This window comes from Podarcis filfolensis (assembly GCF_964270895.1).
Source record: "Podarcis filfolensis genome assembly, chromosome: 1".
Lineage (NCBI taxonomy): Eukaryota > Metazoa > Chordata > Lepidosauria > Squamata > Lacertidae > Podarcis > Podarcis filfolensis.
In genome coordinates, this window is record NC_139604.1 from 103198657 (window position 1) to 103224170 (window position 25514).

A 25514-nucleotide genomic window follows, 5' to 3' on the forward strand; every position below is an offset into this window, starting at 1 on the left:
TGCCAAATTAAGATGTTTAAAAATCCAATTTTCCGTTCTACTCACGGGTAGTTGTTTTAAGATCAAATTGTCCACAGGAAAAAGTCAGCGCTCTCCGGCAACAGCAATGCGGCTTCACTCCGTGAAAGAAGCAGTCAATTCACAGCACCGCACCACTCGCCCCACGTCACTCCGGATCCCCGAAACCGGGTTTCCCCACGAGTAGGGGAGGCGCAAAAGGTGCTAGCCGAATCCCACGTTCACAGGCTTCTCCCGCCTGTGATTTTTTTGTGGGTCCCCGCCTTCGCTGTGGCGGCCAGACCCTAATTTCCACGAAGCAAATCCCTCCCAATCAGAGGAATTCAGCCATTACTGGAGGCGCTAACCCGGAAGTCCCCGGATGAGATGATCTTTTAGGTCACTAGTAACTCTTATGAGTCTATGATGTCAAGACAAGACAGGCATCACACAGAGTTCAAAAAGCCTATGTGAAGGTAACTTGTGTGGAAAGAGTTAGTTCAGTGTAACACAGTTGCTTTTCTTCTTCTTTTGAAATAGTCGTAAGGATTTCACTTCTATAAGCATTCAGTATTAACTCATGAATGAACAGTATCACTCATAACTCATCACCTAGCGATGTATGTCAGTTAACCTTCTTACATCAAGAAATCCCTCATCCCATTAAATACACCATGAAATTCCCAATGATACCCAGACCACAGCAAGCTGGCTTTATTTTTCTACATATAACTCTTTATTTCACAAAGCTATCTGAATTATATGAACAATCACATTTCGCACTATAGTTTTTGGATAAAACTATATTTAAAGAGGCATTCTGATCCACAGGCATCACATACAAGAAGTATGGTTTTCTTTTTATTGTTTCTACAGACCCTCCTTTCCATCAGAAGGGAAGAGACATTTACAATGCGACGTTTAAAAGCATTCTTCATTTTGAAGAAAAAAAGTTCACTTGACCTAGGTTTCCAATAAGAATTTGACTGGTTCATATGTAATGTTTCATTTCCACAGAGTGCCTAGATAAACAGTACTTGGGCAGTCTGGAGTTAAGTACACATGAAAGCACGATGAAGTCACATCACTGTACTCAAAGAAGCTGATCAACAACCTTGGGCCTCCCTTCATTTGTTTTTCTCAGCAGTGTTTGCTTAAGTGCATTGATCTTCTCATCAAGTTCAGCCAAAGAATAGTTCTGCCATTCAGAAAAAAAGAGGTTAACATCTTGGATTTGTTGCATAAACATTTGAAACATTCTAGTCTCTCCCCCCCCCCCCCGTTTTTATAAAAAAAGACCCTGTGCTGCTTTTCTTTTTGTTTATGCACTTTTACAACATATATATACACCATACAAGATTCATCATTATCTCTTATCCTCAGATAAGAGATAATGATGAATCTTATCCCTCTTATCTCCATTATCTCTTATCCTTCCCAGTCCATCTCCCCATGGCATTCTAGGCAGTCTTTTCTCGGCTGCATATTCTATTATTCCACCCATCTTCGTCTCAAATCTTCCTTTATTTAATGTGATCTGCTGTTCCTATGCTCATTCCTACTTGTAGGTTAAACTGACTATTATATCCTCTGAGATATTCTTCAAAACACTTCCACTCATTTCGTGGTCATAGTTACTAATTCTGTGTATTCTATCAATTTATTTTGCCATATTTATTTTGTGGGTATCTCCTTTTCTTTCCATTTTTTTGCATATACTACTCTAGTTGTGGCGGTTGTGTATGAAAAGAGATTGAGTGCCTTTTTCAGGATTACTCCGTGCTACTTTTCATGATAGAATCCAGAAAATCAGCATCTTATTCATGTTCAACCCACTCTTCTCATTGTATTTGCCAATTTCACCACTTTCATCGAGGTTACATAAACCAGTTTCACTTTACATCACATATGGTATGGGCTTCTGAGGGTGCTAAAAAAATCCTAAACTGTGGTTTAATGCTGGACCACAGATCACAGTATGAAGACTGCTTTCATATTGATGTCTGGAGTCCAAAGTTAGACCACAATTTTCCATTTCTGATGTAATAGGAAATTGCAGTTAAAGAAACCATAAAACAAGCATCAAAGTTGGCATGTAAGGAAAGTCTCTGTGTGTAGGATGCTTATCACTGGCTTAATAAATCATGATTTACTATACATCTGAATTTCCCCAGTGACTATGGTGGTAATTATGATGAAAACTCCTAACGTTTTTTAGCTAGAATAAGAATAATCTGAGAGAGAGAGGAAAAAGTCGCGGTGAATTTAATTTGCTATCTATAAACTACCAAGATGATTTCTCATATTGAGAATTGAGATCCAGTGTAACCCTATGCACATTTCCTTTGGAGTTAGTTGTAAATTTCACAGTGTACAAGGGAACTGAGTGAACACACACAGGATTGTGCTGCTAGAGAACTTAGAAGGGCTGATGCTTTGATTTTTTAAAAAATAATTAAATCCTGGATTAGGACAGATTCAAATGTTTGTGGAATGCCATGTTTGGAGCTCCATACTCCTATGGGAACACTGGATTCTGATTCCCATGAGGATTGGCTGGACTATGCGCGATGTCGGTCCCCAGAGATGTGAGATGTTACTGTTTCCCATGCAATCCAGCAGACTGAACTGAGAAGCAGATTTAAGCACTCCCCAAGGTGCCTGGAGAAGGTTTTTTTTGGCTGGGGCCACTGTGCCATATAAGTCCATCCTATCTTTAAGTTGATGAAACAATGAAATATTTAACAGTGCTAAAATATATGCTAAGTTGACAGAGACAAAGAAAATGCATGTGTTGCGGAGGGGTTTCTGGTGTGTCTATTCTAACTTAAGCAAGCTGAGAGTAGAGGAATACCAAAGGTTATAAACCTCTGAATTTTTAATTGCAAGAAACACACAGGTTAGGACAACTCACTTGGTTTTGTTGGGTTTTCCTTCTCTTGCCCGACAAATTCTGAAAAAAAAGACCAACCCAAAAGTCCAAATATAAGTAAAGCATTCTCTACTATGGTTCTTTTGTATTACAAAAACAAGAAAGGGCAATAATTTTTTTCCTCATCATAATGAAAGAGGCACCAACCTAGAGCCCATCCTTCACACAGGGCTTCCATTTTCTATTGAAGAGAAATGTGAGCACCTGAATCCTCTCCTATATAAAATTTGCTTATTCTAATACTGCTAGGAGCACATTATGTGCAAAAAGATGGGGAACCACATGCATTGATGGACTATCAACATGTGGCTTCCCTTTTTCATCCAACCGCTGAGGTTTCACACATGGATATTAAATCCTGCTGACCAGCTGTGTACGAGTGGGTGCTGGATTTACTACTTCCCCAAACAGTTGTCCAGTGAGTTTTTAACCAACCCTAGCAGCTGTGTGTGTGCTCTTTTTAGACTGGAAAACCTGCTGGAAAAAAGCAAGCAAACCACAGAGGACTGTAGTCAGGCTTCATCCCTAATTTTCTGTATCCTGAGTCCTGGAATACGTGTGTGTGTGTGTGTGTTTAAATCCAAATGAGTAAATTAGCTCGAGAAAACATTTTCACCTTTGTAAGAGGAAAATACTCTGTACAGTTTTAAAAAACTAGTACATCTTCCCAAAACAGTGTCTCAAGAATTCTCCAGTGTGTACATAGAACATATCGTATCTGCTGGTAGCCTAGCTGTCCTCAGTAGAGAGCATCACGAAGAGATGTCCCTTCCAGAGAAATGAACAAGACAGACTGTGGAGCTGGGAAAGTACAGCAGAAAACTCTGTGCCTGGAACAAAATGGCTAGATTGAAGTAACTCCCCCCCTTTTTTTACTATAGAGAACCTCCACATACTTTGCTTTGTGCACCTTATTAAGCGCAACAGAGTTAGACTTACCACAGATTGAAAATATTCGGGAGACATTCCTTCCAATTCAAGAATCTTATCTTCCAGCTTTTTTATTCTTTGATAGATGTCTTTTGGCACTGGTCCACCTGTATTATGGGAGATAGATAGATAGATAGATGGATGATAGATAGATATGAAAAGCTAGCATGACTAGAAGCATTCAAAAAAGAAAAGAAAAGAAAACTTCAGTATAGTGTTTAAGATTAATATCTCAACCAAGATGTGAACATAACAAAAGGGTGCATAGGAGGGGAAACATACAACATTAAATAGCAATACTCTGGTGCCAAGACCTACTGAATCCTAGCAAGGCAGGATTCCAAGATTGGGTTTGGGAAGTGTGTTGCTTATATACATGTGGTGATCCAGGGCTCTGAATGTAACTGCAAAAAAGACATAGGTTTAATATTTTGCTTTGTTTTTAAAAAATAAATCTCATCTTGTATTTTACTTCTTGTTCTTTGAAAATATGTCCATTATGCTCCATCAAACAGAGTTAATGAAACCACTGATCAGGATTTCTGCAAAGGGACCTTGACTACATTTATTGTTGTGAGTTGTGACATTTTTCCATCTGAAGAACCATATGCCAGAGTCCTTACACTTCTACTTCAAAATTTTGTGGATGTACTGTACTGGAAGTGAAACATGACTGGCATGAAAAATAAAATGCACACATTTAGATTTGCAGACTATATATATCTCCCAGAGTATAATACCTCTCTTGGATCTTTACAAGAACATAGTGAGTTTTTCTGTCCATTCCTTATATTGGGAAGAGGCTAGTAACGAACATGCTAGGCTGCCCAGCAAGCTGCCTGACAGCAGTAAACATGTCAAAGACCACCAGCCACTGAGTAGTGTATCCAACTAGACTGAACACCTGCACAAGTAATTCCTACAGATTTTTTTTTTGAGGGAGGGACAAAAAGAGAGAAGGAAATGCAATGCATAGTGCTTTTACATGAACAATTCTAATCCTTGTCTCATCATTCTTCAGCCAGGACAGTCCCAAATTTTGAAGTCCAAAAGTAAGAAATAGGACACCAGGGATAAAAGTGTAGCCTTCTCTATAGTTACACTCTGAATTTATACTTCTGATGGTTTCTGCTGCACTGAATGACTCACAACTGAGGGCACGAATACAAATGATTTGCATACACAGATAACAAGCTTTCTACAAACCTGTTTGCAACCTTAAATGTGCTTCAATGTTCTGCAGTCTCTCTTCTACAGCCTGATTCCCACAATCCCGAGAAAGGGAGTTCGCCTTATGAGTGGACCCATGAGCACTGTCACTTCTAGTCTGGGGTCCGTAGGTGTTTACAACTCGAGAAACTAGGTTCAAGAAGTACAAGATGAATATTTTACACACATGGAAGGAATGAGCAAGGATTATCTGCAAGGACAATGCAATGCAAGGACAATGCAATGCAATGCAAGGACCTTTGACAATGCAATTTCATTAATTTCGCTAGAAAAGTAAGCCCCACTGTGTTTAATAGGACTACTCCCAGGGCTGCTTCCTTAGTTAAGAGAATATAATTCTAGCCAATCTCAATTTGCATTTGTCCCTAACTTAAACTGTAATGTTCCGCATTCTACTCTGGTGGTGGCTAAACTGCACAAGACACCTAACTTCTGAATTCTTCAATTACTCTTCCTTACTGACTCAAATACCCCTGCTGTTTGTACGCCTCATGCTGGGAAAAATAAATACGACTATCCCATGTGCTCTGAATTGTTCTTGTCATGTGCACTACTGCACTGTGATTCTACACTAACTTAAAACACCTCCAATTAGAAACTGCATGGCAGAGCTTACTTTCAATATGGTAAATTAGCAACTATTAAGTACTAAAGATTATGTGGTGCTCAGCTTAATAGAAATGACTCACCTGCTCTTCACCCCGCCCCCCCCAAGAATACAATTAGCAGGAGTTCCAGACTCCCACAATAAACGCTCCACAAAAGAGAGAAAGAGGGAGCAATATCATTTGATTCTCCGGACATTGCTGGATTAACAGCAATGGTCATTCCTGACCATTGACCATGCTGGCTAGGGCAGAGGGTGATGGGAGATTGGAGTCAAACCGGTTCCCCACCTTTGCTCCAGACAGCTATTCTAGAGAATTACTCCTTGAACTTTTCACACTGCCATCTTTTTTTTTTAAGCTAGTCATTGATTTGTTTCTTTATTTACAACATTTATATCCCACTTTTCCTCAACAAACCCAATGTGTTTAGCACCACCAAGTTAAATAACCTAGCATTTTTTTAAAAAATGACAATAAATGGCAATAAAGCAGCAATAACTCACTAAAACAGGAGGGGGTGAAGGAGGGAGAACAAAACTATGAAAAATAATTTAATCGCAGCAATTAAAACCACTTCAAAAGCGAAACAACCATTTATGGTCCAAAAGCTTTCCTAAAGAATAAAGCTTTTGCCCATTCTACAAAGGCAATTAGAGAATCAGTGATATAATAATGCAAGGCAACTTTCACCCAAAAGCCATTTTCTACCACAGTAGCCACAGTCTTTTGTAGAATGCTGACAGTCTGATCACAAGCATACTTACTTCAAAACAAGCCCTGCTGAGTTCAATGGGATTTGTTTCCTAATAGGTGTGCTTAAAATCACAGCTGGATAATTTTTTTAAATAACAGTAATAAAAAAATCATCTCCCCAACCCAAGTTTCTAGCACTTGTTTCTGAAAAGCTAAATTTAATATAAAATGACAAACATTTCTAATGCAGCTGAACAAAGTGTCTCTCATTGGCTTAGAAAATGAACAGATGCTGTAATCCCACAACTCAGTTGGGAACTTTTTTTTTCTGAATAAACGTACATTGGCCTAGGTATATCACCTCAATTGATGTCTCATCTTAGAAAGAGAGAGATCTTCCGTTATCAAGTGAATGTCTAGCTCAAGGGCGTAGAGAAACTGACCAAGTTCCCTCTTGCCTATATTAATTGTATTGGTTCTTTTTTTTTAAAGGGTTACTTTAGAGGACAAAATCCCTCATTAAATACACTGACAGATAATGATAAATAGTACTTACCCTTAACATGACTTTTGAATCCTGGGTAAGGTGTGAACACTGCATCAGTCCTTGCACAACTGTTTTCTAAGAGTGTTTTTAATAAGTGATCATTAGTGCAGTCATTTAAAAAGCCCACACTTCGCTCCAGAGGCTTAACAGAGCCAGCTAGCGTACCTAAATAAGATGCAGTATCCAATTATGTCATATTCTGAGTAGACCCACTGAAATCAATAGACTTAAGTTACTGATTTCAGTCTACCTACCTCAAAAATGACTAAAATTGGATTTCAACCTAAAAGCACAGAACACTCAGTGCTGATGTTCAAACTTGGTTTTACTTACTGTAGGCCAGATTACAGATATACAGATTACTGAGATTACTTTTTCTAGGGACAATAATAATATCCACATTTTAGGGTCTTCATGTTTAGCAGTTATTAACTATACTGCTCTATTAATATTTTAAAAAGTAAAAACCCCATTAACACTTAACAAATGCCGATTTCCAGAAGCGCCCAGCTTTCAGTGTTAAAAGATCCAGAACATATGTAGGAATTCCGTACAGGAAAGGTACAATCTTATATGTTCCAAGTGTGCACCTTAGAGAGAGAGAAAGAAATATTGGCAATACTCCTGTGTCAAATATTTAGGATAAGGATAAGATGATTTGCTTTCCAATTAGACTTGTTTTTATAATGATACTCTTAAATGGAGTGAATTTATGGTTACTTTAATTGTTTGGGCAAGGCACTCATTTAAATAATTTATTTTTATTCTTATTTTAAAGATGGATACTTTCTAAAGTCATGTATGTGAGGAATTATATCATGTTTTCTGTTAAATGCTTTTGTAATAGAATGGATTAGTAAACACTTGGTTAAAATTAAACAAGTTTTGAAATTATATATACACACACACACTATAGATATAGATATAAAAATCTGGTAAAAACCAAAGGTTTATTTTCTGAACATTATCATTTCCTCAAAACATAAGTTCCCACTGAACATAAATTTAGACTAGACTGGGAAAATATTTAAGGAGTGATATTATAGAATATTCATGTGAGTATGTATTTACACAAGAAATCAAGTATTCTATATCAACTAATTTAAGGGGAAATCACTTTAAAATCATGTGCAGGTGGTATACAGCACAAGGTAAATTGAGACAGATGCATTTAATACAAGACGATAGGCGCTGGAGATGCTGTCAGTTCTGCTGATGACTTTGATAATTGGTGGTTTGTTTTTTGTTTTTGCCAAAATGTTTTATTTGGGGTCAGACTTTTTGCTATGATTAAGGAAATAAGAGGGCAAAGTTATAATGCACCAGGTTATATAAAAATTATGTAAAATACGAATAGAGAAAAGTGGTAACTAACGTGTTAATTACTGAAAAAACTGAAATTGTTTCCAAGTAGAGAACAGAAAAAAACCTACTGAAGAATGATTAAGGCTACAATTGTATAAACACTTTCCTGGAAGCAAGCCCACTGAACTTAAAGGAGACTTTTGAGTATACATAGATATGGTTGCACTGGAAGGCAAGCACTTATTGGTGGTGAAGCTTACACATTTCATAAGGTTTAAGAAGTGTAAAGAACATCTTTACCAATTGAATGTGTCACCTTTTGGAAAAGACAATATGATCAAAATACTGAAATGGTTATTTGCCTTTCTTAAGATACTGAGGAATCTTGCTCTGTTTATAAAACTATGGAACTGGTGTCGCAGGCATATCACACATATGTATTATTGTTCGATTTTGATTTTATTCATGACATAATTCATGTGATTGCTGTATTCCATTTTTCTCATCTAGTTTAATAATAATCAAAAGCACAGGTGGAAAAATGTTCACCTTCAGAGTTGGTCCTTTTAATACCCAGAAAGCAATACCACTGATGATGAAAGATGACTTGGGCAGTGGTATGATCTTGGTCACTGGTACAGAAAGAGAGAAATGTAGTTTCTGAGGGATGTGGTGTGTTGGACAAGTGATGGCCATGTATAAAATGGAAATATCAATGACAAGCTAAAGGAGCTTAACAACCATGCTTATCTTCTTCAGTACATCTAAATGATGAAATCCAGAAGTTATACTTCATTAAGAGCATACTTTTCTCCTCACGTTTTAAGAATCATTATTAGTGCACATTATTAAAACACTTCTGTGATACATTTCTGTGCACAGTTACTCGCACTAAAATGCAATTAGTAAGAAGAGAACAGGTTAAAAAACCCAGTAAACACAGACTTGCTTAGATTGATTTATAGTAAGGAAGGGGACTCTATTCATACCCCATATAGCTTTCCCCAAAATATTTTTAGAAAAGCCATATTCTTAGTTAAGGGTGCAGTCTGGAAATCATGTACACTTTTGTATGCCACTACAGTTATTGAGAATACCCTAGAATAAGAATTAGATTACACTGGAAATAAGTTTATTGAAGTCACTGGGACCGAATTATAAATGAGTACAAATCAGGGTGTTGTAAACTAAGACTCCCTTTACGTTTTGTCTAACCAATGCCTTTTACATGGTTAACTATGTAACATTGCCCTTTTTTCATTTTTTGTTAAAGAGCTGTTCAAATAATAGGGCAAGAGATCACACTTAAAAGGGTAAGAAAATTAAACCGCAAGTGGACAGCTACCTTGATTACAATCGATAACATTGCAAAATTCTCTGACATTGTTTTCATTGATCTCAGCTTGCTTCCTTTCAATGAAGGCTGATATTCGTCTTTCAATCTGCAGGTGACAGGGACAACTTGTATTTAGATTTTATTATTTCCATTCAAAATAGGGGAGAAATAGTCTAGTTTAGAAAAGGAAAAAAAAGTGGCCCAAGCCTCACTCACTTCAGCTTTCCCAGCTTTTATTTGGACTACTTCTGGGTCAAAATCAACATGAGCCTCTTTCAGGCTTGCAGAACCAAAAGCTGCATGTGTCACTTCCATCTGCAAGTCTTTTTCTATTACATTTGAATTAGTCTCACACTTTCCACCTTCTGTCTTACTGGAATCATCAGCGGGTACAGTGCTTTCTTCTTTAATCAAAGACTGGAGTTTTTCTATAAAAGGCTAAGCAAAAGAAAGGAGAGAGAGAGGGAGAGAGAGATGGGATTCAAACTGACAGAACACTTTTTCTTAACTGGAATCTCTAAAACAAGCTTCTTAAATTAATTGTGGAGGCCATATGCCATCACCTTTGTGTACATAATCCAATCAAACTAGAATTAAAATACAACATCTCTAAGTGTCACTGCCCTTTCGATCAGTGCCTTTTACTAATCTGTGTATTTGGGGGGGGGGGACAACCTCTGGAGGGTCCAGACTATCTGAGAAAATCTGCCTATTACTCATCTGTTTTGTACCAAATCAAAGCAGCACCCTTCGGCACCAATGCCCCTTAATTTACATGCCATTCAAATGCTTACCCAGAACATTAAGGCTTAAGTATTTTTCCTCCTTAACATGAGAGCCAAGACTCTCATTCTGTTAAAGCTCTTGCTTTAACACTACATCACTGGCAGCATCTCCACTTGAAACGCAGCCACCCAAAATGCATGGGAGAATACAAACATTGTACTCCAGGCTCATGCATCTCCCAACACAGCCAATAACCAGAGAAGCAAAATAAATGCACCTTATTTTTCTCATCATTAAAAAAAAGCCCTATTTATAACCTTTGCATTTTCTATGCAAAGTCATACAACAAAATAAACCCAAATACAAGTTAGTTCATCACTTCTTCTGTTACACTTTTAAAGAACCTGCAATAAAAGGGCTAGACAGCAACCCAGCAAAAAACAGCACTTGCAAATCATGCGAACAATCAAAAACCATGAAGTGATTTACAGCATCAGCAATCCCCCCACTTCCATTTAATTGAGCTTAATGTTTATTCCTTATTTGGAGCTACAAAATTAGGATTTTACACCAATGCTATTAATAGAAATACTTCGGTTGGCACTATCAAATTGTCTGAAAAAACAGTAACAAAATAATAACATCCACTTACAAGGTTATTAGTTCTCATACTAGGAAACAATTGCATGAGAGCACTTGTTGTGCTCACTGCCCTGTAAGTTCTTTTCTTTTTTAAAAGCTTTTGATATATACATTATTTAGAATGATGGCACAATCATCGGGAAATTTCTGCTATACAAGCCCCCCACAAAGACAGACAGGAAATGAACCAACATCATTCTGTTTTATTCCCAAGAGAAGTTGCAAAGGAGATGTTGTGACAGGCCACACCTCAGTTGAATATATTCTCATTGTGGCATCACACAGACACCACATGAACTGTGCTAGCATGCAATCAAAAATGACATCCAAAAACAAGGAGCAAGGCAAATAGTGCAACTTCACATTAATAATGGTTTTAAAATGTCAAATGAATAGGATAACACAGAGCAACTGGTTACTTGACAAGATGAAAGATTAAATATCTAAGAAGTTACTTTGAAAAAAAAAATCTGTGCTGGAAATATGGTTAATTGCAGACACACACACCAGGATGCATCATGCTGGGATAATGCCACTTCTTGATCCACTGAAAGCACTCTACGAACCGCAGAACTCACCCAACGCATGGAATCATTATCATAGCATGACACACACCTGCCGTGTTATTGCTTAATTATAACCCACCACAGATGGAAATGTACTGCATTTACAATGGAAGTGTAGAAATCAACAGGACTGCATTTGCGCAATCTACTTATCCACAGTAGCTTGCAATGCTATTCCCACAATCCTTCTGATAATTGTTTTAAGGTAACAGGTTTAAATCTTTTAGAAAGCACCGTGGAACCTCAGGTGTACAATACAGTAAGATGCACCATTTCCTTACACAGCAGCCCTAACTGCTGAGCTGAGGTTCTGCATTTAAGGATTACTCTGAGAGAGCTGAGTTTTTAAAGTTCCAAGAAAAACAAAATTACCTGTAAACCTGATATATGCTGCTGCAGAGCAGTAAAGAGCAATGCGGGTGATGTACTTTGAAGCTTGCTCCAGTCGATGTTAATTTTCACCACATCTTCTCCAATATTAAGCTTCAAAAGTGAAACAAATCATGTCACAAGAGGGCTTCAACACAACAGCCCTTCCAACCACAAATAGCCTAAGAGTTAAACGGGAATTTCACATCAGTCAAAAGCATCAAGAACAGACTGAATCAGGCCCATGGTCTACTCCCCAGTCTGGCAGCAGCTTCCCACACTGACCAAGCAGATGCTTATGGAAAGCAAACAAGCAGGCCTTCCGTACAAGTCATCTCCTGCTGTTGCTTCCTGGCAACTGTTACTCTGTGAGATACTGCTTCTGAACTATGTTCCTAGTCCTCAGGTAAATTTATAGAGAATAAATCTATTACTATCTAAGCTAGTTGTCATTCTCACTTCTAATGACAGAGGAATCTGCAGGTTAATCAACTCAAGTTTTAAAACAATCATGTTCTGAGGTGACATTCTAATGGCGCACATGTGACAGTTAACTGCATAGATTTCAATTAGTTACTGTAGTTTTATTTTTTCTGCTAAAAATTACTGCCATTTTGAGTCTAGAAACCTAACCCCCTGTTCCTGAACATCATTGCTTTTGAGGATTTTTCAATATTCTTACTTCAGACATGCCCTATTTATGCTGTATGTAAATACAGAGGTGGAATTGGGCCAGGAGTTTAACAATTTGGGACACATTATTGGTGGTTTCCACTAGTGTTTTCCCTCAACTGAAATATTTAGTACACTCTGAGCACTTTGGGGTGAAGGGTACTCCAATATTATGAGCAACAGTGGGGAAGGCATAAGCAGCCTAGGAAACCAGGAGCCATTTAACAGATTATTTCCAAGCCCAGGGGAAAATATGCCACTTTTTTCTACATATAAAAGATATATGTTTTTCAGAGGACTGAAACATATACCATATTTTTTGCTCTATAAGACTCACTTTTTCCCTCCTAAAAAGTAAGGGGAAATGTGTGTGCGTCTTATGGAGCGAATGCAGGCTGTGCAGCTATCCCAGAAGCCAGAACAGCAAGAGGGATTGCTGCTTTCGCTGCGTAGCGATCCCTCTTGTTGTTCTGGCTTCTAAGATTCAGAATATTTTTTTTCTTGTTTTCCTCCTCCAAAAATTAGGTGCATCTTATAGAGCAAAAAATACGGCATATATTGAAATCTTCTGCTATGGCGTAATTGTGCACTCATTAGGTAGCAGGAATGATGTGCAAAATTCTTGGATATAATCTTGCATATGTTGATGATTTCAGTCTCATATTTTAAGTAGTCATAATTTTTGTGCTGTAGAATAATAATAATAATAATAATTATTATTATTATTATTATTTTATTATTCATACCCTGCCCATCTGGCTGAGTTTCCCCAGCCACTCTGGGCGGCTCCCAACAGAATAAAACTTCAAACATTAAAAACTTCCCTAAACAGGGCTGCCTTCAGAGGTCTGATGGGAGGGCGTTCCACAGGGCGGGCGCCACTACCGAGAAGGCCCTCTATCTGGTTCCCTGTAACGTCACTTCTCTCAGCGAGGGAACCGCCAGAAGGCCCTCGGCCTATATATTTTTGAATATTACTAGCTTTTAAAATAAAAGATGTGGAAGTAGTTGATGCTCCCATTTTCACTTTCCCTGCACTCATGCCTTGTGCAACTTTTCTCATATGTTCTGCTTCTCCCATGGATGCCCTTGGGAGTTCAGAAGATGTTCTCAAAATATGGGGATAAGCTCAGTACTAATGGTGGCTATTTTCTATTTTAAAATAATGATACACTTCAGTATACTGTGTGTGTGTGTGTATCCTATGTGAAAACATTTCACTGAAAATTTTAATTTCAACTGAGGCTACAAAAAGTGGGAGGAAGATTTTTACCAAATGATTTACACTGGTTTCCTTCCGCAGACATTACTTTATTTAGCACTTTTAGGTTGCAATTCTATAGACACTTTAAGTGAACTCCTATCCCTCCTCCACCCCATGTTGAACAGCATGGAGAAGGGCCATAATTCAGTGGCAGAGCATCTGCTTTGCACCCAGAAGGACCCTGGTTCAATTCCTGGAAGCTCCAGATAGGTCCGAAACCCTGGGGAGCTGCTGTCAGTCAATGTAGACAATATTGAGCTAGACAGACCAATGACCTGACTTAGTATAGGGAACCTTTCAGTGTTCCTATGATGACTGGATGGACAATGTGTTAGGATGGCACATACACGCCCCTCTGCTGGCTTCTACCAGCAGTAGAAAGGGGAAAGCCCTAACACAGTATTACTGGGCAGTTTTTGATGGGATGGATCCAAAGCTCTGTATATTCCCTGAGAGACTAATTCTCAGGCCCTTCAGCAGTGCCAGCCCAGACTTCACTGTGCATAAATAAAAATGACAGAAACTAGTCCCCCAGTTGTCTGCCAAAGCAGCAGGGCTTGGGATGCAACAACGGATCCACCACATTGCCTTTCCCTACACTTAAGACTGCTGTAAGCTGAGTTAAAACCCATCAATGTCCATGGGACTTACTTCTGAGCAGATATGTTTAGGATTGAACTACTGATGTTGAAAATCATTTACAATCTTCATTGCAAATGAAACAATATATTTGTAATACCATCTTAAGAGAAGGGGAACTGATGATGATATATGGCCAAGGCTACAAAATAAATCCAAAACAGCAATGAAGACTTGAGCCCATATTTCCCAGATCTAAATCTAATCCTTTATCCATTGGAGAAAATGCCACTTTCAAAAAGCCAGACAACTAGTTTCCATCTAACTAATTTCCACCCACTTCATGTAGTTTAACAAAAGACGTAACATGACACTGTTTATTGACTCTGATCAATTTCTATTTCTTCTTTAAAGTTCCTTGATCAAACCACTTCTTGAAACTATAGCTATTGAATCTTTTAATTATCTGTCTCTGTAATAGATCCTTTCCTCATTGTAAAGAATTCTTATGGCTCCTCTCTTCATCCTCTCCCACTTTCAACTCACTTTTTTTAAAAAAAGTTTGGACACTAGAAGTGATACTACACTCCAGCAGCCATCTTACCATCAATGCAGATAGAAATAAACCATTTATCTACTCCTCAATCAATATGTGCTTCTGTTTAATTGAAATGCATGTAAATGCTCAAGGGCGCAAGAGAAGATTTTGAGGACAGGCCTGTATTTGTTACATTTTACCTAGGTTAATAGCAGAGGTTTTTTAAGAGTCATTGTAACACAAGCCTTAAAGAGATTTCTATCCTTTAGAAAGGCAGGCTGTAAAATGTGTGTATGTAGGCATTTAAAAAGGTGGCAAAAAAGCAATTACAGAATGCTGAGTTTCACATGGGATTTTTGCTCCCCTTCCTTACAATATGTAAACCACAATTTGAACTCAGTTCTTCAGCTACTTACATTTGTTCACTGCAGATAGACTACTGTTTGTGTGTCTGCCACCCATGTGCCAGTGTCACACAAGTCAAAATAATGAAGGTTATTATAAAAAAAAAGAGTGGAAGAAGAGGAAGAGCCATATACAAAATAGGTTCCCAAATTTGCAGATTTACATTACACACTCGTGAGTGGTGGGGGGTTGGGGTTGGGAAGCGCAATGTACCAAATGCATCAACGAAAAACGAGCCTGGAAAGGCTAAATGAAATATATGAAAGCAACACCCCACTAGGAAAAACGTCAGGATTAAAACGTCCCTTGTAATCCTATTGATTTCTGTGGGGCATGCATGTCAGCAACAACAATCATCGAGGGTGGCAAGAGGTTCCTGCGGAAATCAATAGCAGTTGCTTCCAAGTAGTAGCAAGCTTAGGTTTGGTAAGCTCGGTTCGATGCTCAGATACGCGAAGCGTGACGGAGAAAACGTGGGAAGGGAGCCCTGAAGCACTATGCTAGGCTTAATCATAAGCCTCTTTTCCTTGGAGAGACTCCTTAAAAACTATTTTAACACGATTGTCTCGTGCAGATACACGTCTTTCGGGAAACTTGTGAAGAGATCGGAGCTGGGTGTCAGGGCCGACCTTTTATTTTCCCCTTTTAGATAAGCCCCCCCCCCCTTTCGAGGATGTTTCCACGGCGGCAACTGCCCCTCATCCCTCCTGCCTCCGACTCCGCCGCCAAGCGCGGCTGCCGCGCTGGCTCCCTCCCCGCCAAACTAACCTGCCCCACCAGCGCCGGCAGCGAGCGCAGGGCGCCTCTCAAGACCTCTCCGGCTGCCTCCTCGGAGGAGTCCCCTAGCGGGGCGGAGACCTCGGGCGGGATGGAGCCGGCCTCTCCTGCGACGGAGGCCATAACAGCCGCCCACAACAAACAGCCCCGGGCGCGGCGGCGGGGGCCATGCCTCCCCCTCCCTCCGCCCCTCGCGCCTCGTCGCACGGGGATGACGGAGGAAGGCTCGCCTCCGGAGCGGCTTCAGGGCCCCGCCCTCTCACGTGACCTATGGGTATAGGGAAGGACGCAGCTGTGGGTTTGCTGAGACGCGCTATCTCCTGCCGTTCTCCGTGTAAACGCGGTCCTTCTCAAGGGGAGCGCCTTTGCTAGCCACCAGCTGCTGTTTGAGGGGCGCAGCAGCCGCTTTGATCGTTGCCCAACGTGGATGCGTTGAGAAGCATCTGGGAAAGGAGATGTTTGAATTGTAGAGTTGGGTTATCTAGTCCAACCTCATGCAATGCAGGAGTCTTTCACCCAGTGTGGGTTTCGAACCCACGACCCTGGGATTTAGAGTCTCGTGCGCTGCCGACTGAGCTATCCGGTGAAGCGTTTGTATGTGTGTATATGTATGTAGGACAAGACCCAGCCCTGAGCATCTTACAATCCAGGGATTCGCCTGGGGACAGCAGCTGCGTGAAAAGAAGAGCGCGTGTGTTCAGTGCCTGCTACACGACATTCTGCTCGAGCAGTCAGAATAAGGGCAGAGTGATAAGGTTCATGCCTTAAGCAGATGACTAAATGTAAGCCTTTCATAAAGAACTCAAGTTGAATACTATGCAAATATGATTTGCTGTTCCTTTTAAATGTTTAAGGCAAGGGATGCGGGTGGCGGTGTGGGTTAAACCACAGAGCCTAGGACTTGCCAATCAGAAGGTCGGCGGTTCAAATCCCCGCAACGGGGTGAGCGCCTATTTCTTTGTCCCAGCTCCTGCCAACCTAGCAGTTCAAAAGCACGTCAAAGTGCAAGTAGATAAATAGGTACCGCTCTGGCAGGAAGGTAAACGGTGTTTTCGTGCGCTGCTCTGGTTCTCCAGAAGCGGCTTAGTCATGCTGGTCACATGACCCGGAAGCTGTACGTCTGCTCCCTCGGCCAATAAAGCGAGATGAGCGCCGCAACCCCAGAGTCGGCCACGACTGGACCTAATAGTCAGGGGTCCCTTTACCTTTACTTTAACACAGAGAGAGGGAGAGAGAGAATAAATACAAATATTAAAAAACAGCAATAATCCTTTTACTGTATAAACATTTAAAAACACATGCAAAGATAGCACAACACCCACCCTCGGAAGTTGCTGCCAGTTTTTCGCAACAAAGAGGTCTTTGCCCGCTGGCAAAAGGAAAGCAGAAAGGAGTTGAGTTTGACAATCTGGGAGCAGCCACCAAGAAGGCCCTTGTGTGCTTACCAAGCATGCCTGTGAAGATGTCAGGACCATGAGAAAGGCCTTCCCAGAAGAAGGCTGATGCAGGGAGGTACAGTGTTTAGTTTGAGCCCCAGCTGTATATGCGTGGACTTCCCCTTCACGCATGTCTCTCTCTAGCAGGCTTCTTGCCATGCAGAGGGAGAATTAAGCCCCAAACACCACACAAAGCAGCCCTTTGAAATGTGTGGACAGATACACCTAGTTTTATATAGTGCCTAGCACACAGTTGGTTTTAAATAAAGGTTATATGTTGTATAACATTTTTTAAAATGTAAATAACAGCCTTGGGACTGGAGGGTAGGGTGAGGAAAGGATGTTTAACTCTTTCCAACCCACAGTTTGTAGCTGTTTTTTCAAGGGAAGCCTCTACTGGTGCCAGTGGGAACTTTTTTGGAAATGCAAGTATGGGGGGGCCACCAGGTGGCGCGTTGGAAGATGGCCGACAATAACATCTCTCTGACCCATACGAGGTAATTAAGGGGCTGCTATGGGAAGTATGCAGTCTTCCTACCCCCCCAAGGAGATGGGGGGGCTGCGTTGCCAGCGGTGTTCACAATGCACCCCCTGATCCGAGAGATGGGGGTGCCAAACACTTGGCACGAGCCCTCGATGAAGTCAGATCTTCCTGACGCCGATTCCAATCAGCGTGTGCTGGTTAGCTTCAGCTCGTAATTACAATTGGAAACATACGATTGGAGTGAAGCTGAAGCACATACATCAAGTAACGTTCGAGAGATAAGACTGCTGATTAATGGATCTCTGTGACCGGGAGTGACGGACGGATAAGTAAATCTTCTGATGAATCACCATTAAGAGACTGTATGTTTGGAATGAAGGGTGGGTGGAGGAAAAAACTTTTTTTTTCTTTGCACGATGTGATATTAATAACCCTTCACCCCAGATAGAAATAAGATTGTTGCGTTTTTACTAATCACAAGCAGGAATTCAAGAACTGTGTGGGATGGAGGAGAGAGGATTGGATAGAACTGTTTAATTAAAGCAGTAATATAAGTGATGTTTGGACTCGTTTGGAGTTTTGGACTCGTTTGGAGCTTGATGTATGGGTACCCCCAACAAAATTTAAAATTTGGCTGTATAATTTGGAACTAATGTGATTTGGATAATGTGATGTGATTGGCCTGTTAATAAAAATTATTTAAAAAAAAAGGAAATGCAAGTATGGTAGTAGCTTTGGAGAAGTGATTAAAATTGGGATCCTAGCAGGAAGTGAACACATTAAACTCCTCTCACTTCAAGCTTCAACTCCAGTGCCATTTACATTATATAAAAAAACATGCCATTAAGCACTACATCCATGAAGTGTTTTGAACTTTCAGAAAAGGTTATATAAATAATGGGCATTTTTATCCTGCATCATGTAAAAATGAAAAATAAGTCCTTAGACTTACTTCTCAACACAAAAGTTTTTGCTCTTGTATGTCAGGGTCAAGAGATTCTACTCCCAGAACATCACAACTGCAAATTTTACACTGCTGCCCACTTGTTTCTTTTCAGAAAAGTGTATCTGTCTCTCTAGATTATTCCCCCCATTTATATTACACCATTCTTCCATCATGGAACCCTGGCATGAGAAGGCTGGTCAGAGGTGTTGTCTTGTACTTAAAAGGAATTGAAAGTGTGGACCCATAGACACAAATTTGCATATGCTAATTTGTGGACTCAAGTTTTAAATTTAAATCTCACAGAATGAAAACCAACTCATTTCCCATCCAAATCTCCTAGATAAATACTTCAGTTAGTTTGCACTCCTGCCTAGAACATCCAAAATCAGTTCCCCTCCAGCTCATTTACTGCAACAGGTCTTGCTCTCTAAGTCAATTCAGTTTCCCTTTGTTTACTCCCAAAGCATCTCTAGATAACAGCATATTAATCTTCCTCACTCACCTATTAACCCAGATTAGTAACCTAGATTATGCCCCATTTCAATTCCCCCTGAATTTATTACCAATCAATCAATTCTTTATTGCAGTACAAAGGTCCCAAAAGTAATTTATTATCCATCCATAAACACACTGTGCACTTAGGAAAATATTTGGGAGCTGTGCAATACCCCTAGAACTAGACCAGGAACCCTTGAGATGAGGAATGCAGGGTTGTCAATTACTTGGCCTGCTTTTGTGCACCTTCCTGATCTCCTACTGTTCTTTGTTGTGACACGCCTCCATGATGCAGGAGCTTCCCCGGAAATAGGCAGAAATAGCCCTCAGTTTCAGTGCAGCGGTAATGGCGAGGTCTCAGCCTTGGGTCAAAGGGCTGAGGCTTCTCTCCCTGATACTGGGAATCGATTACTGGATCCTATGCCCTGCTGTGAAGTGGTGTTTATGATCTGGCTAGAGGGCTTTTTACATTAAGGTCTTGAGAAGATCTAACTGTTCAGTGGTAGCAATGTTGCATTGAGATGTGGATAGCTGACATTCAGAAAATGTTCTTTCTTAAAATAACAAAACTAGATGTTTTTTGTTGGCCCTGGTTATTGTCTGTCTGCTGCACTTTCAGGCATGTGTAGTGAAAAATGGATGACTCTGCTTTTTATCCTCCTAAGAGAAGCAAATGCAAATGGGAGTAGGGAATAAAATCCCACTCACAAGACAGATCCTCAAAATATAAATTAGAAAAAAAACCTTAGGAGTTGTGATGCCTATGCTCCCTGACTTATTTCTCATATTCCACATTTAATCCCACTTTTCAGACAAATATTGTCTCCCAAAGTGACTTGCCCAGCAACAAAGAGGCATATAAACCTTTAAAAGGACAAAGCACAGCATGGGGAATGGAAGGGAGAAGAAGAGGGAGGTCAGTGGGGACAAGGATGGCGAACAATGTGTTGAGCTGTAAAACAGGCATTTACATCCTGTTGGGGTCAGGCTGATCCTCCCTTGCTGGTGGTCTTTCTCAAACAGAGCTGCTGCAAGTGACCCAACTGCCCTTGTTCCTCTGGATACTGGCAGAGATAAGTGTGCCATTCCCTTCTGTTCTGAAGTCTGAAGACAACTGGTAGTGAAAACCAAGTGTCTTTTCTGGCAGGTGATGGGGTGGGAGCAAGCTTATGGCAACTGCTTTGATAGACCTTCTACTCTGGTCTTCCCCTAGTTGTGATGTTCTTGGTACAACCCCCCAGTGGCATTTTGTCTAAGGTTACCAGATTTTTTTCAATGAATCCAGGGACACTTTTCAACTTCAATGGATTTTGTATGGGGACTGATTTGTAAATCTGGGGACTGTCCTCCGGAAATGGGGACGTCTGGTAACCTTAATTTTGTCTGCTGACTGCAGGGATAGAGGCCAGAGTGTGCTTCTCTGACTCTTCTGCTGTGCAGTTCCAGAGCAATTTACTAGGAACTAGCAGTGAAAGTCTATGCACTTCTATTAAGAAGTTACCTCTGCTGCTTTTAATGGAACGAACTCTTAGGTATGTGTGTACAGAACAGCAGCCTAAGCAAACTGGAGACAAATTAAACATGTTTTGGACTTGCTTGTTGCAGTTTTCATGTTACATTGCTGATAATAGATGTCCATGCAGAGCGTTAGTTACTTGATTCAGCAACCCCATCCTAGAATGTAAGTCACCCTTGAAACCTAGGAGAGTTTCAAAAGCAATATACAGTAGTATGTGGTGTAGGAGACTGCTTTGGTGGGAGAGGAGGAACAAAATCCCTCTGCTTATGTTCAGGTCCTTGACTTGCTGAGTTCTGCCCAGGTTGTAGCTATTGGCTGGGATCCAAGAAGCTACTTAGGCTCATATAATGTGGTCCCACCAGTGAATTAGAAGAGCTGACTCTGTGCCATATTGCAAACTGCTTTTGAAACTTCCCACAGCCACGATTTGTTATAGGATGGTTCTACTGCACTCCAGCAACATTTACAGACTTTCCAATGAGGGAATCCAAACTTTTATGATCCCAATTCAATTTAGGAGGAATGCAAAAGGATATCAAGCACCTGCACAGTGAAAATGGTCTCTCTTTTTTTACACAAGCCAATCATTTCAAGTTGACATTTTTATTTGACTTATATGCATCAAACTGATCTTGTGAAAGTTTCAGATCTTTGTAATGTTCCATCTGAATCCTTTCTGCTGCTTTTAGTGGGTTTAATCAGGAGAGAATAGGGTACAATCTGGACACTGTTGAACTATCTGCAGTTCAAGCAGATGGGGCGTAAGTTCAACATTTTAAAAAAGTATTGTGTGAATTAGCCTTCGTATGAGAGTCTAGTACTGCATTATTATTATTATTATTATTATTATTATTATTATTATTATTAAAGTTGACATTATGACCGGGTTTGGAAATACCATACTGCATTTCTAGTTTAACCATTCAATTTGAAGTTTCCTTTATGTCCTTTCTATTTTTCTGCATGCAGCCCAAAAGATGGACATCTGACAGGCCATAATAGACTGCTCCTTTCCCAGGTATCGCCTGCTTGTTTCCTTTATCTGTGAATAGGAAATGGCTTAAAGGCACCTGTGTTATGAAGGTCCCAGGGGCAGCTGCCTGGTTAGTGAATGCCTGATTATGTGTTAACATGCTTTGTCAGATATTGGCAGAATCTCTTCTCTTCTCTTGCCTTTTCAGCAAGGGTGCCATTGACGGACTGACTACCCATTTATAGAAATGTTGTCCATCAAACTGTGAGGAAGGACAATGGTGTTTTTCTGTGGCCAGTGACTGTGGGAAACTTTTCTTTGGCTATTCAGGCAATTTTTGTAGCTTGCTCTGAAGAGGAGAGACTGATGAGTGCAAAAAGTACAATTAAGCAAAGCCAGACTTCAATTGAAGGCTGTAGTGTAGTCTGCTGTTCCTATTTTTTTCGTTTGTAGGAGAGGGAAAAAATCTATGGGTTTTCACTTTGCTGTGTGGCATTCAGCAGGGGGCTATTACAATCCTAAATTTTTTTCCCCTGGACCACCTAATTCTAAGTAAAAATTAAATGTAATGAGAGCCACTTGGAGTTCTGAATATTTTAAAGCATAATTCCCACAGAAGGGATTCGACCTAAACTGCAGTGAGCATCAGTTGGCTAATTATAGCTGCATTTATATTACAGCAGGTGTCAGATGCAGTCATCTCAATAAAGTCCACATAATACTCAGGGGAGAAAAAATGACAAAAGCTTTTCTCTGAATGTGAGTACTAATTTCTGCTAGGTGTCATATGAACGTTGATACTTCTCCTTGGCAATAACGAGGACCCCGCAGCACTCAGAAATGCATTTTGCTTTCGGATGAATTGACACTGTAAAGCACTTGCTAGTCAGACTTCGCAGATGTCAGTAGTTAATACTAGCATTGCAGAGGTTAGAATATAATGCGGAGAGTCTTATGTAAATAATTTTAGATGATGGGCAGGTTTGGAGAAGGAGCCTGAGCAACATTCCAGCTCACTTGACGACATCTGAAGAGATGGTAGTGGGAGATCTCTGCATTTCCTTCAGATCTACCTTTCTGTGCAGAAAACCATTCCTAGATCTGCCACAGCGCAGAGGCAGATCCTGAAGATGGCTGAGAGGCTTGGCAAGCACCTGTTACCAAATTCACAATCACTCATTAAAGCTGTATAGTAGTCAGCGGTGTGGCGTGGCCGGGGTCACAGGGGGTTGGAGACTTTTTCTGAAGCAGAGTCCCTTCTCCAGCATCCTAGAGCTGCCCAATCAGCATGAAAGGGGTGCTGTGCAGCCACTGTATGCTCTAAAGCTGAGCATTTAGGAGCACTGAAAGCACATGGTGCTCCAGTTTCAAGAGAATGGGGTGCAAGTTCTGTTCTGTACAATGGGGCTTCATTGAAAACACAGCTTAAGGAACGCTGAAAGATAATGGAGAACTCCAGATCATCTATATGCACAGGCACTCCAGATCATGTACATATGTGCTTTAGATATATGCAACCTTTATTATTATTATTGTCCAGTTAAAAGTTTATTGCATAATTTTAGAAGGGACCCTGCTCTTCTGAATTTGCCACTTCTGATAGTATCTGTAGTTTGGTAACGGTCAGGACAGCAGCTGGTTGGCCTCAAAGCTGCACCTGTCTAGTGGTAGCCTCTCCAAACAACTTACTGGCAGATAGGTTGGCTAAGACGAAAAATTGTAGTTTCTTGTACTTCCATGTATTTTATTATGCATGGGTATGGGACAGGCAAAGAAGTAAATGAACAGCATCAGAAGGAGGGAAAATCTCTTTTGGGAACTGTTGGTGTTCTAGCCCTGCCTCTTGTGCTTTAACCACATCGCCCTGTCCGTCTTTGCCAGTGCCCCTTTCTCATTTGTGGTATGCTGCTCTTTAGCCACTGTGCAAATGCAGCCTGTCGCCACATATTTGGAAGTTAAGAAGCAAGGCTTAGAAGGCATCTCTCTTTCTAGACGTTATGAATTGCATCTAATGTTGCACAAGTCGAAGGTAAGTGTGTGGACCAGATCTTTCCCCATCTGTCCTCCTCCATACAACACTCTATGCTTGAAAACACATCTTCAGAGGGTCATGTGTCCAGTGCTGTGGTGGCGTTTGGGACTTGCATGAAATTATTTGGAAGAATCTTGCACAAGTGGATTTCTATAATTGCTTTTATATCCCACCACCTTCCTTCCAATAAGTTCTAGACATGTTCTTTCCTGCCTCCCGTTTTATCTTCATAACATCCCTGTGGTGTAGGTTAGGCTAAGAAATAACAACCAGCTCATTTCCTTACCTTCCATCCAGCTCACATGTGCAGAGCAAAACTACCGTATTTTTTGCTCTATAACACGCACCCGACCATAACACGCACATAGTTTTTAGAGGAGGAAAACAAGAAAAAAAATATTATAAACGAAACAGTGGATGTATGATTTTTGTGGTTCATGCTGTGGCCACAGACATGTGATCTGACAGTGAGTTTGGAGTAGCCCAATGCAAAAATCCTGAGGATCCATGTGCATCCATGCTTTGTAACCACGTTTTTGCACCACTGCGGCCCCAGGCAACAGCGGGTGCGTGATTTCTTTGGTGCAAGATGTAGCCATGGACACGTTATGTGATCTGATGGTGAATTTGGGGTGACCCAGTGCAAAAATCCTGAGGATGCATGTGGATCCGTGCTTTGTAACCACGTTTTAAGTGGGGAGGGAAGGAAAAGCACTCGGGACAAGGAACACGTGTGGGGTGTGTGGAGAAGGATGCTGTTAATAATGCAGAAGAGGGGTTTAAGAGGAGAAGAAGCATGCGTGGGGTGGGTGGAGAAGGATGCTGCTAATAATGAAGAAGAGGGGTATAAGGGGAGAAGGCTCCTCTTCTCTCCCGCTTTGCTCCTTTAAAGCAAGCAGGCTCTCTGTCCCTCTCTCCTCTCCACTCAGTGGCTCTTCTCCCGCTTTGCTGTTTCAAAGCGAGCCACGGAGGAGGGAAGGAAGGAGAATCATGGATCCTCTGCTCACGACTTCAGCAGATCCCCCGCCCCCGCCCCCGCCACCTGTAGGCATTCCCTCCATAACACGCACAGACATTTCCCCTTACTTTCTAGGAGGAAAAAAGTGAGTGTTATGGTGCAAAAAATATGGTACTTATACAGGTATAACCAGTGTGGTGTTCTCCAGATGCTGCTGAACTCCAACTCCCATCAGCTCTGACTACTGGCCATACTGATTGGGGATAATGGGAGTTGTAGTCCAGCAAAATCCAGTAAGCATCATGTTGGCTACCCCTGTACTAAGGAAGGGGGGAAAGGGAGCCACATTCTCTCTCACTGTGTTTGTTTGCCACAATTATGTGCGGACAAAACTAGCGGAGGATTCGAAGTCCAGGCTCATGCTCTGCTGCTGTGGAGCAAGTGGGTGATGGGGCAGTTTTGTGTTTTGCAATCACTGTGTTAGGTTCCTCAATTACCTGGAGTGTTGATGTTTTAAGGTTCTGCACCCAGTTCAATCGATTGCCTACCAAATGA

At 40.8% G+C, this 25514-nt stretch overlaps 1 protein-coding gene across 1 annotated transcript; it reads right to left on the reverse strand.

Annotated features, from left to right (window-relative positions):
* Nucleotides 1–710: 710 nt before the first annotated feature.
* Nucleotides 711–16321, reverse strand: MBIP (MAP3K12 binding inhibitory protein 1). The gene is made up of 9 exons (XM_083619261.1): nt 16108–16321; nt 11885–11995; nt 9795–10016; nt 9588–9684; nt 6947–7012; nt 5066–5218; nt 3869–3966; nt 2912–2950; nt 711–1195 (listed from the first exon to the last, which is right to left on the reverse strand). Exons 1-9 carry the CDS (start codon nt 16237–16239, stop codon nt 1091–1093), a joined length of 1023 nt encoding a protein of 340 aa, XP_083475387.1. The 5' UTR covers nt 16240–16321; the 3' UTR covers nt 711–1090.
* Nucleotides 16322–25514: the final 9193 nt, after the last annotated feature.